The sequence below is a fragment of the Lucilia sericata genome, unplaced genomic scaffold (assembly GCF_015586225.1).
Source record: "Lucilia sericata isolate MDLA Ls3-8-SP2 unplaced genomic scaffold, ASM1558622v1 Contig000002F_arrow, whole genome shotgun sequence".
NCBI classification, from domain to species: Eukaryota; Metazoa; Arthropoda; class Insecta; order Diptera; family Calliphoridae; genus Lucilia; species Lucilia sericata.
In genome coordinates this window covers 1,045,644-1,058,885 of record NW_023994043.1, presented here as the reverse complement: position 1 = coordinate 1,058,885, position 13,242 = coordinate 1,045,644, and the positions used below count along the sequence as shown (strand labels likewise).

Sequence of the window (13,242 nt, the reverse complement as noted above, 5' to 3'; positions counted from 1 at the left end):
AAGAACAAGCAAAAAATTAAAAAAAAAACAAGTAGCAAAATGGTTAGTAAGTATTTTTGCTGTTGTTGTTGTTTGTTCAGGAAAGTTGTTTAAAACTTTTAATAATTCGATTCAATAAACAAAATTGTTTATTGTTAATGTAAATTTCCTATAATGTTCTTTACAATTGGGACACACTAAGTGACTGTGAGGATTTACTGAAAACAGCTTTCAAAACATTACTTCTTCCTCTTGGCTCGTCTTGATAGAAGGATGTTAAAAACATGTTTAAATTTGCAATAAAACAACAATTATAAACATTTTAAAGTCCTACAAATGTTATTTCTTTCTTAATTATATTAAACTTTGTTAGAACTTTGCCTTAAATGAGAGATATGTGTGTGTGTGTGTGTGTGTGAATATGTAGTTTTAAAGTTATTTTTTTAAGGAGAGAGTATTTTGTCAACTGATTTATGTTTACCTAAAAGTTAATTAGTTTAAGAACTTAATTATAATTTTGGTTGTTTATTTCATAAATGAATTATTCAATTAAATATTGATGGTCTCCGGTAGTTTTATTATTAAAGTGCACATTTGCTATAAAAGGATATTAACTCAATATATATAATAATATTCAAAATATACGTTCAAAAAGAGGATTTACCTATCTATAAACAGTTCAGACAGTTTCTTATTTCTGTATTAAGTTGGCATCGTGTCACTAAGGCAAATCCACAAAACTGTCCAGACCTCTTGTAAAAAAAGAATTAAAGAACACAGGAAAGGTGTTTTCGTATACAGACAACCAAACGGTCCGATTTACTTAAAAGGTCGATGTGGACCTATTATTTATTAAATGTTACAAATATCAACATGAAGGCATAATATACTCCCCCCACTATAATGGTTTTGCTAATAATGAAACGAATTACTCGTTTTTTTCTTCGAATAACTGAATAGATTAAAAAATATATACAAATCAATGAAAAACTTTATTAAACTCGCATATTTTGTGTATAATAAAAAGCTCTTTTTGTTTTTATATCGATTGCAATTGCAAATAATGGAGAGAGTAAGAGAATTCCAAAGGAAATATTGTCCATCAAAAAACGCCCAGAAATTTTTTATTAATGTTTTTATTTTATGAGACTATCGAAACTGCACTTTTTATTTATTGCAATCAATATGAAATGTAACACAGTCAATTCCACATAATTGTGTTGAAAGTATTTTCAACTCAAAACAATCGAATTTTTTCGATAATAATAAAAAACAAGTAAGAAATTATAGTCGGGCGAGGCCGACTATATAATACCCAACACTTGTTACAAAAATAAAATATGATTTAGTTTTTATAATAAAGCATTTAAGTTGAATTGTACCTTGCTCAGATATACTTAAGCCATTTATTGTTGAATAAAATTGTGGACATATAAGTCAAATTTTGAAGGGGGCTTTGAATAGGGGCTATGGTCAAATGAGAACCTATAATTATAAAATTCATAAGGGTCATCAAGGCTAGTATAGAACTTGGTTTTGCAGTTCTATACTCGAGATACGAGTATATTAAACATAATTATCAACTTAAAAGCCCTTTTTCGGGTTCAGTTGTATGGGGCTAGGTGAAATAATAGGCTTTGTGTTCGGATGAAGATCATGTTCCAAATTTCATTGAATTATCTTCAAAATTGTGACCTGTAGTTTGATTACAAGGTTTACAAACCCTATTCGGGGGTTCAGTTGTATGGCGGCTATGTGAGATAATGGACCGATATTAATTATTTCCAATAGGCTTCGTCTCCGGATCATGTGCCAAATTTCATTGAATTATCTTCAAAATTGCGACCTGTTGGTTTATTACAAGGTTTACAAGCCATATTCAGGGGTTCTAGGTGAAATAATAGACCGATCTTAACCATTTTCAATAGGCTTCGTCCCTGGGACAATAGAATCATCATGTACCAAATTTCATTGAATTATCTTCAAAATTGCGACCTATAGTTTGATTACAAGGTTTACATGGACGGACAGACGGACGGACATAGCTAAATCGACTCTGAAAATGATTCTAAGCCGATTGGTATACTTTAAGGTGGGTATAGGACCTATATATTTGTACGTTACAAACATCAGCACAAACCCAATATACCTTCCCCACTAAAGTTGTGTAGGGTATAAATATGTATTCATAGCAAGTGGCAACAAAACGGACTTATTTATAGATGTGGTTTAAACTCAAACGAAATTGATGAACAACGAAAATGAAAGGAAATATAGGAAGCTGTCACAAAATGCTTCCTTTCCGATCGAAAGTAAAATTATTATTTTAAAAAACTATTCACAAACGACGCTCTCTGATAACATAGACATACAACATTAAAGATCTTTTGACAATCGCTGTTGTTATATGGATAATTTCGTTTCAAGTGACCCAACTCAAAAAATTGATTTGGATGAAATTTGCACCAAGGTTAGTACTACAACAAATTTTCAGATCAGATGAAAGCTTATACAATTTAATTTAAAGTCCCTAATGGGATGCGAGTGGGATATCTATCTAAAAATTATTTTTTAACTCAAGAATAAAATTTTTTTCAATATTTGCCACTTAATTTACCCCTATTTTTTCAAAATGTTGTTGTTATGACATAAATTAGGTGACTATTTGGAAACCTAGTTAAATTTTAAAGGATTTTTTTTTAAATCTTATCCATCTGAGTCACCCTAATGTGCCTACGAATACATAAAAACAAAAGAAAATATTTTATTGTAAAAAGTGGAAGGCTAAAGTAAAAATTGTAATAAAACTTACTACAGACAATCAAAGTATAGTTTTGTTTGTTATTGCCATAGTTGAGGTAAAGCAATCATCTCCACTGTACAATATTGCTTGGAGTAAACCACAAACAATGACACCAAAGAAAAAATACACATGAAATAGGTTAATGATCAATTGTGTTCTTCCTCACATTGAGTACTTTATGGGGGGTTAACTGAAATAAAGATCGAATTTATTATCAAAAGAGCAGCATATTCCTTTTCAGACATCCTTTTCAATTAAAGTATAATTTACCTAAAGGTAGAGTATCTGATGGGAATCGAATCTTATCGTTGGTTAGATTCATGTCAAATTTTTAATCCAAGATTTTATTGGAAACTATAAATTCCAAATACTATTCCAAAGAACATCACGAATCACTTTGAAGTACAAGTTTACTAAATGATTTTTTTTTAAATATGTAAATATTTTACATTCCTAAAAATGTAATAAAACGGATTTCATGTCTCTGTCAATTGAATTTGATTTGTGTCACATACTTGTATAAAGAAAAAAACATATCATATAAATTAGGTGTCATGCAAATTTCTCTCCAATGTCGACCTTTAAATTACGTGCAGCATTTGAAAGTAACTGATTAAAAAGAAAATTTCCTTTTCAACTCTTTCTAAAGGGGTCTAGGTCACGTTTACTTACCACAAACTCATTCTTTCACCAGTACAAATACCTGAAAACACGGAATGTTTCGAACTAGAGTAAAATATTAGTATTACAATAAGAAGGATAAAGCAGTGATGTTCTTTTTGCATGTACAACATTTATTTTGTCAGTTGGGTTTTTTTGCACAGTTTGATTTTTTTTGTTCTTGTGACATCTCATCAATATGAGTTTAATTTGTTTTATTTTCTCTTTCTTATTTTCTGAAAAGTAAAATAAAAATAACTACAAAATAAAGAAATAGTTAAAAAAACAAAAGAATTCGATTAATAAAGTTAACCACTGTATACAACTGATACGGGTCGTAATTTTTGATGATGATGAAGATGATGTTGCACAGTTACAACATGCTGTTGCAATTGTAATTTTTTTTATTGTTGTCGTCTACTGATTTTCCTGCATCAGTATGTCCTCCCCATTGTTTTCTTGCATACATTAGAGGGTTCCTTTTTGAGAAATATGTGTACTCACCTTCAATGATTTTGTCATTTCGTTCGTTGTTTGTAGATCCATAAAAATTTATACATTCTGGGTCGTAAAAATAAAATGGTATATTTTTGAATCAAGGTTAGAGTTATTTAATGGTTAGTTTTTATACCAAACACGACTTCCGTGGTATATAGTAAGAATTTTTTACAATAAATCGATGAAATTTGGTTTTACTTTCGATCCATTTCGGAATTTCAATTAAACTGTAATATTATTAAATAAAGGTGATATTGGACAGATGTTCTGCATACAGACCCCGAGAAAAAAGTACGTTAAAAAAATAATTAAAACTTTTTAAAAAATTTAATATGGATTTTTATAAAAATAGCAAACGATTTGAAGGTTTATCGTCACTCAATTTCAAAAGCTATTTAACAGTATAAAGAAGTCTTGATCATTGAATGAAAACTATCAGGATCTAGTTTGCAAAAATCGAACAACTGTTTCGGAAGCACCAAAGACATCCACTAAAAAAAGAAGCTCTGCCTGATTTTTTGTGTGCAGAGCCAAAGCTTAAGCTGAGTTTAAGTCGTATAAAGCTCAGAAAGGTCCAGATCAATTCAGTAAATAACTTAGAAGAAAAAAACGATCGAAAAAATTGAGGTCAAATTTTATAAAAATATATTACTATAGGCTGTCTTCCAACAATACAGAGGCATCATGGCACAATGGAAAATGATCTTAAATGGTATTCAAAGAAATATAATATAGTATGAAGAAAGGCCACAAAACATCGGTGGAAATGCACTGAACTCTTTGCAAAAAGAAAAATAATAAAAAAACACATGAAAGGCACATGTCCGACTTTAAGCGTCAGTGGACAACTCGTCCAAAAGTGCAAGGGAATTCGGATCTTCTACAACATTTTTTGTCTTGGATGTCCGATCGAATAAGCGTGGATTTTACGAAATCTAGATATTTTGAATATTTTATAGATCACCAATTTTAAAAGCGATTTAAGTAAAATGTAATGACATAAAAAATCAGGTTGTCGTTAATAAATCACTTGAATATATTGCCATTGCTATAAAATCATATACATATTGGCAAGTGTCAAGTGACCCAACTTTTAAAATCTATGTCTTCCGATTTGGGTGAAAATTTACCTAAGGTTAGTACTATTGAATAGTAGGCCAAACACAGATTTTCAGGTCTATCGGTCAAGAACTGCCGGACTTAAAGGTCAAAGTACTAAGTAACCACAAAGCTCTTCAAGGAAATGATCTAAGCTTTCTTTTGAGCAAAAAAAGAACAACAAAAACGTCCATTTTGAAAAAATTGGGGAAAATGAAGTGCCAAATATTGAAAAAATCTTATACTTCAGTTAAAAAACATTTTTATAGTCCCATTATGGGGCTATAAAGTACTCGAAGGAAATTGAATAGGCTTTCTTTTTATAAAAAAAAGAGTTTTTTGTAAAATATATATATTTTTTTTTTTGGAAAAATTAAGAAATATTTGAACTCTTTTGGACAATTTTTGCTAGAACCAATAGGTAAAATGTGACACTCATTTGAATAACACCCTCTATGACCAAAATGTCCAACTTTGACCTCCTCTAAGTCCGGCAGTTCTTGACCGATAGAGCTGTGTCTGGCCTATAAAAAAAATTCGTGTGCTTATGATAGCGCACACTATATTTTTTTAACAAATTGTCGCATTATTGTTGACTTGTACAGGCCTTTACTGGCCCACTATCCAATAGTACTAACTTTGGTGCAAATTTCATCCAAATCCATTTTTTGTGTTTGGTCACTTGACACGAAATTTCCCATATATAAATGATTTATTATAAGAAAAATTACCGTAGAGTTTGGTCCATAATTGACTGAAGCGACAATAAAAAACTAGTCTAAACCTCATAGAATATGCGTCCAAACATCTGAGCAGATTCAATACATTTTCCTAAATTTTTAGTGTTGTAAACGAATTTCTTGCAGGAAAAAAGTTACGACCCTAATAAATACATATGTACATATGTATGTTTTTAAAATATTGTCAACAAAAAGTTATTGTATGTCCGTATATAGTTTAGTTCTTCCTTTTCGTTTTGTTTTTATTGTTATTTTTTTTTATTAAATCTGTAAAAGAGTGCATGGATGGGCATGTAATTGCGTGACACTCAACTTACCAACTTCATCTTGCATTGTGGTGTAGTTTATGTTTATACATATTTGTTTTTTGTCTTTTTATATGTATGTATGTATATCAGATTCGGGTTGCTATTACTGCTGCTATAGAATGAACCTTTCAATTTTTGTATTTTATTGTTTATTTTTTTTATCCCTTTTTTTGTTTGTGAAAATGTTGCTGTCGTTGTTATTACCAATGTCTTCTTGTTTTATGATTTTTTTGTTTCTCTGTGTAACGGAAGCGGAAGCATGCAATTTGTGTTGCAACAGCAACAGAAAATAGCAAGACAATGCCAATGGCGGAAGTTTATTTAATCGATGACATAAATTTATACAATCAACGGATAACTTAACTTAAGTCATTTCTCTTTATTTTTTACTTTTACCCCATATACAATCAACCCAAGATAATTGCAATTCCGTTTAATATTTATTATCCTCCAAAAACATGAAAAGAATCATCGAAAACAGAAAGTCTCGTTTTTCAATACGAATGCATTGAAAAATATGAGAAATGTATCATTTAGTTAATTTTTAATGTACGTTTTTTTTCTTTGTATATTTTAATGATTGCATTTTCTTTTACAGATTCCAGTAATGGGTTCCACTACATTACAAAAGTGTTCGAATCAACCGTTTAATTCTTCATCGGCGCTGTTGGTTAAGATTTTGTCAAATCTTGGTTTAATTGTTGTAGCAATTGTTATTTTAGCAGCTACAGTTTGGTGTAAGTATACATATTTTTAAATTAAAACGTTTGATCGTTAAAATCTCTGAAATAAATATCTGTGATGTATTAGAAGATATGTAATTAGCAGGAAATCGGAAATTTGTACGAAACTATCCATGGAAGAAATATTTAGTAGTCATATTTGTTGTTTTTAGTTTAAAACATAGAATTTTTACCAACTCATTAGTTGTCGAGTGTAATCTGAAAATGAAATCATCGAATACTCCACTCTCCATTAAATTTTACTAATTTTACACCTTACGACCCACCACATGTAAATCTATAGTAAACCTTTTTTAATATAACTTTTCGTTTACTTCAACTTTATTAAGATTGTTAACTATTAGTTTGGTCTGCTGTACATACATATAAGTGTAGTTGGTTGTTCTCATCTATTCTACACTTTATCTAGATGATGGGGTTGAAACTTATTAGCACTACTATTTTTTTCCTTTGTGGTTGCTGGTAGCAGTAGTAACGTTTATTTGCAAAACTGTTAACCTGTGTCAACTTACGGTTCGTTGAATGTTTTTATTTTGGCACTTGGAATTTTCAATATTGAGAGGTACAATGCAAATCATGAGTATTAAGTGGGAGATATCTACATAAATAATGGTTATAGATATAGTAGCAAGGGTTTGTTTTAAATAAAAAAACAACAATAATTTCTCGGAAAAATAATAGTAAATGTATACTGATAAAAGGAACGATTACATCAATAGCACATAAATCATATACTAAATATTCTCACTTTATTTAAGCTTTTATTTAGAATTGAATGTTACATTATTAGTCAATTCCTGTAGTTCTGTGCATTAATTCGAACTAGTGATTTTACCAAACAGACGCCACTAGTAACTGAATTGGTTACGTTATGTTCCTATTTCGTCTCAAGTGTCCCAACTTAAAAAATCGATTTAGATGAAATTTGCACCAAGGTTTGTAGTATTGGATAGTAGGCCAGACATAAATTTTCAGCTCGATTTGTCAAGAACTGCCGTACTTAGAGGCGGTCAATGTTAGACATTTTGGTCATACAAGGTTTTTCTAATGTGTGTAACTTTTTAGCTATTGGTTCTAGAAAAAATTGTCCAAAGGACTTTAGATAGCTATTTCTTCAATCTTTCCAAAAAAAAATTTAATAAAATTTTTTTAATTATTTTTCTAAGTTGTGCTGATTTTTGTAGAGATACTACAATATTGAATATAAATATGAGCTCAAAAGCCATATTCGGGTGCTTAGGTTTATAGGTGGACCGATTTAAACCATAATCAATAATCTTTGTCCTTGAGTCAATAGAAGTATGTGCAAAATTTCATCAAATTATCTTGAAAATTGCGACCAATAGCGCGTGCGCAAGGTTTACCTGGACAGACATAACTTAATCGACTCAGAAAGTATAGATGGGTGTAGGACCAATATTTTTGGATGTTACAAACATCAGCACAAACGCATAATACCCTCCTTAATATAGATACAAACTATTAGAAATAAAACAAATATTTTACATTAACACGAGATAATTACGATAATTTCGGCGTCACGACTTGAATTAAAATTTGTACAATGATTGTAAAATAGGAAAAAACAGTTCGGAGCATGCTTTACGTTTATGTTTTATTAACATACATAGTAGTGTGTTACATTTTATTAATTTAAATTTTATTTTCCTTTCAGTATATTTATATTTGAATCCTTCAAGTGGCAGTACTCAAATAAATCCAGACGGTAAGTTTAATTAGCAATTTCCATATTTTCAGCTTTATTTAAGCGTCATATTCCTCAAAAAAAAAAAGTTGAATTTTTTCCCGAAAAATCAGCGTTATATTAGGAAGAAATTAAAAGGAAAAAAATAAAAAAAATGTTGATAGAAACTGAAAACTATTTTGTGAACAGATTTTGAAAGTTGCTTTTGTTTTAGTTATATACATGTAGTTGTTTTTTTTTATTTAAGTATTATATATCAGTTTCGCGTTCAGTCCAGAGCATAAAACTTGCTCTTTGCAGCAATATTCACACCAAACCATAACTACCCACCAACCGACCGACCGACTGACTCTTCGACCACAAGCAAAGTGCCAACGTCTTTCTGAGAGTGGTAAAAGCAAAGTATGAGTATAAGTAGTTAAAAATATGTGGCAGCAACAGCAGCAAGTCATCAAGTTAATACTCGCACACAAGTATATTTTCGGGTCATACCAAAAATTTTATTTATGACTTAAGTTCAACGTTTTTTTTTTTTTTTTTGTTTTCTCTCTCTCTCCAGAAACGTTTCAACGCGATACTAAAATATAAACTTATTTTCAAACTAATTTATTTTTTCTATGAATATAGTATGTAAGTAAGTACATACATATTTCGAGGTATGCGTGTGTTTCACATTGGTTGGTGGTCGGACGTATCCGCATTTTCGTATTGGTGAAAATGAGTCAGCGCGACAAAAACTTTAGAAAATGATAAGCCAAAAACAGAAACAACCACAAAAAATAAAATATACGAAAAAAAAACAGTCAAGAAAAAGTTGTTACCTTTTAATATTTTATAGTGACTCTACAGGGAAGTTGCTTTTAAAGCAACATCACACCAACCATCACACCAGGATAAAAGCAAATTTTATTTATCAGTTCGTTTGTAACACATTTAGTTACCTATACATACAAACATATCTCATTTATATTTATAGTCAATAAGGGTCGCAAATACACACATGTGAGATTAAAACTAGAACTTGTTGTTCAATAACTATCTGTTAAAATTACAAAAAAAAGTAAAATTTTTAAAATGATTTATATACACAATAACATTGTGAAACATAAAGGTAAACTAAATTCGTTCTTGTTCAAATAAAGCACTAGTTATTGCTATTTCTGCATCTTTTTTAATAATAAAAACTATAAGAAAATTTTCCTGCAAGTTTATACGTTTTTCTAAATCTTGCTTTGATTAGAAAAACTAAAAGTTTGTCGAAAGTTTCGTTTTGATAACACCACCAAGTATAAAACTCTTTGAAATTATCAAAGGTAATTTACTTTTTGTCCAGTTTGTCTCCAAAACTTTAAAATTAATACAACAAAAGATTACAAATAAGATCATGTGGGTTTTTTTGAAGATTGTGCCATCATCCAAGCAACGTGCATGGGAAAAACATTAAGGCTAATGAACAAAAATTAAATAAATGTATAAAATGTTAGGTGAATTAAGAAACTGGAATATAGATAATAATTCACTTCCATGTGACAAATACCGCCTACTGACCAAATATTTATAAGTTATCACAATGATATATTTCACTTATTCGGATCTTGGGTCTTAGGAGTTTAGTGGAGGATATTATCAATTATAAACCGGGTTCTACAGAACTTGAAATATATAGTTTTATCTTAATTCCATAATTTTTTAACGATTTATTGAAAATTTTCTGCGATTAATTTAACGATTTATTAACAATTTTCTGCAAAAGGGGTTTTATGACTAGACTATACCCAGCAAAAAAGAACTTCCAAAAAAAGAAGTAGAATTTACTCCATGGAAGTACTGAAAAAGACCTGCAGAAGTGATGATTTTAACACAAGCTTGTCATAGGAGGGATGTCCTTTTTATTCGATTCCAAATTCACTACTTCTGAAGTCATTCTCAAGAAGTAATTTTTATGCCCTTTTTTTGGAAGTTATTCAGAACTGAAATTGTATTATTATGGAATACAACTAATTTTATTTAAATAATATTAAAATTAATAAGGGTAATAGATAGTACATTTAAAACAAAATAAATAAATTTCTAATCTCACAAAAATGTAAGAACAAAAAAATATCTTCAGCGTTAAAAAAATAGAATTATTTTCGCTTCTTCGGAAGTCGTTAAACATTACTTCCACGGAAGTTAAAAAAAATTAACTAATTGCTATTTTTGAAGTAGTGATAAATGTTATTCTTTTGGAAGTACTTCGCTTTATTTTTGCTGGGTAGTCACTATACAGAGGGAAAAAAGCGGTAGAAATGTACCGAAATTGATGCAATCCGTTGTCAAAAGTGAGCTATCCACGTTTGTTAACATTTAGACGACGGATGTTTATAAAATTTAAACAACACCCAGATATCATTTTGACAACCGCGGTTGTAATTTTGACAACGCATCGTTGTCATTGCAATAACGCATTGTTGTCATTTTAATTTCGTTTTGTATCATTTCGGCAATGCATCGCTATGATTTCGACAACGCAACGTTCTGTTTGACAATATGTCGTTGTCATTTTGGTAACACATTTTTTTTTTTGTTGATTTGATAACGTCATGTATTTTTATGTTTTTGTTGTTTGTTTAACAACTATCCGTATATACTTTGACAACGGATGTTATTGAAAAATTATAAATACTTTGTTGTCAATTTGGTATCAGGCGTGTTTAATTAGAAAACGTCTTGTTTCCCTCTGTGCAGAGACACTATATTTGATTTACGATCAATTATGAACCGAACCTCGCAAAACAGAGATTTTGGTTCCCATTAAACTAGTTTATGGCGAAAATCATAGCTATACTTGTATTTTAAGCCATTTGTGAGACTAAGGTTTATATCTAATTTCATACCTATATTGTTATCTTATTTATGACCTTAACGGTAATTTTTCGGAGGAAACCTTATATGCGGTATTTTGGACCGATCATCATAAATCTTTTGCTTTTGCCGAATTGTATAACAATTATGAGCCATAACAGGGTTGGCAAAATTGGTACAATTGTTCTTTTTTGGTACAATTCAATCTTCAAAAGTACAATGATACACCAATGATTCATTTTGTACAATTTTAAATTGTTTGAGTTTTTTAGCATAAATAACTCTTCTGGGCCAGATGACATTTCGACACTGATCTGAAGCAGTGTTCTTCGATGCTACTTCGTAAACTAGCTAATCTTTTCAGGACTTTTTACCAGGCCACCGAATTTCCAGTATGCTGGAAGATTGCTAATGAAATGCCGATCCCTAAAGAGGGAGAGGCAAACAACGCTGAAAATTACTGCCCAATAGCAATTTCGACATGTCCCATTTTTTAAAACATACAGACGACCAATTTTTTTTGCCAAAACAAAAAATGTTATATTTAGCTTAAAATTTAATTGTAATGATTACGTTTATTATGAAAGTACTTTATTTTATCATTCATTTCCAAAATCAATTTTATAATTTGTTTTTTTCGTTTAAGTTGAAAAAATATTTTTGTTTTTTATAAAAAGAGCAACTTTAGTGGCTTGGTATTAAAAAGTAATTTACAGAATGCAGTTTCTGTAGCTTCGAAGTATGGCCTACAATACTGCATTGAAAAATTTGTTAATATGCGACATAAAAATAATGGCCAAAAATAAGTAGGAAAGTATAGTCGGGCATGGCCTTGTATGTCCAAACTCGTATGGTCCAAATTTTATCAAAATATCTTGAAAATTGCGGCCTGTAGCTTGCGCAGAAAGTTTACATGGACAGCCAGCCGCACAGACGGACGGACATGTCTCAATCGACTCTGAGTCGATACTTTAAGGTGGATGTAGGGCCAATATTTTTGTGCGTTGCAAACATCAGCACAAACGTATAATACCCTCTCCACTATAGTGGTGTAGGGTATAAAAAGTGGTAAAGTATGGATCAGACATACTTTACAATAATTATTTGTCTCCATCTGATCTTTTTACTATCTCGCTAAAACGTTGCATGTATCCTGTACTAAGCATATGTATGTATGTATGTATGTATGTATGTATGTATGTATGTATGTATGTATGTATGTATGTATGTATGTATGTATGTATGTATGTATGTATGTATGTATGTATGTATGTATGTATGTATGTATGTATGTATGTATGTATGTATGTATGTATGTATGTATGTATGTATGTATGTATGTATGTATGTATGTATGTATGTATGTATGTATGTATGTGTGTCCAGTTCAGACTTTCAAATACTCTGAAAAGTGACGGATAAATTATGTATAATTTTGTTTTAAGTGATTCGAGATGAGGGTCAAAATTTTTATTTGAATATGACGAGTCTTGAGTGGAATAATGCCAATAGTTTGTATCATCATTTTACCATAATTACTAACTAAATAAATATAAAATAAAAAATAAGTTCTCAAGAATATGTACCTGAAAAGAAGTTATTTTGAAAATGCAACAATCTGGGTCTAGGATTTGCTGTCATCGTATGTGTGCTCAAGAAACCCAAAGCATGAAGAATATTAATGTTTTCACAATGTTTCAATTAACAAAGTTTTTGTTTCCTGTGTTGGCATTTCTTAAATTGAAATGAATGAACACTCGTTCTATAGTTTATTTTTACAATTTATTCATATACATAAATACATTAATAACAATTTTTAAATTAATCGTTTATAAGTTTTATTCAACTTTTGTATAGTGATGTT

At 30.1% G+C, this 13,242-nt stretch overlaps 1 protein-coding gene across 1 annotated transcript in view; it reads left to right on the top strand.

Moving 5' to 3' along the window:
• The window catches only part of LOC119612977 (nuclear pore membrane glycoprotein 210), a 97,651-nt gene that overhangs the window by 70,266 nt on the left and 14,143 nt on the right, over positions 1 to 13,242 (top strand). The window contains exons 22-23 of the mRNA XM_037968920.1: positions 6,685 to 6,823; positions 8,505 to 8,555. Of these exons, the coding sequence (XP_037824848.1) occupies positions 6,685 to 6,823; positions 8,505 to 8,555 (190 nt within the window). The remainder of the gene's footprint in view (positions 1 to 6,684; positions 6,824 to 8,504; positions 8,556 to 13,242) is intronic.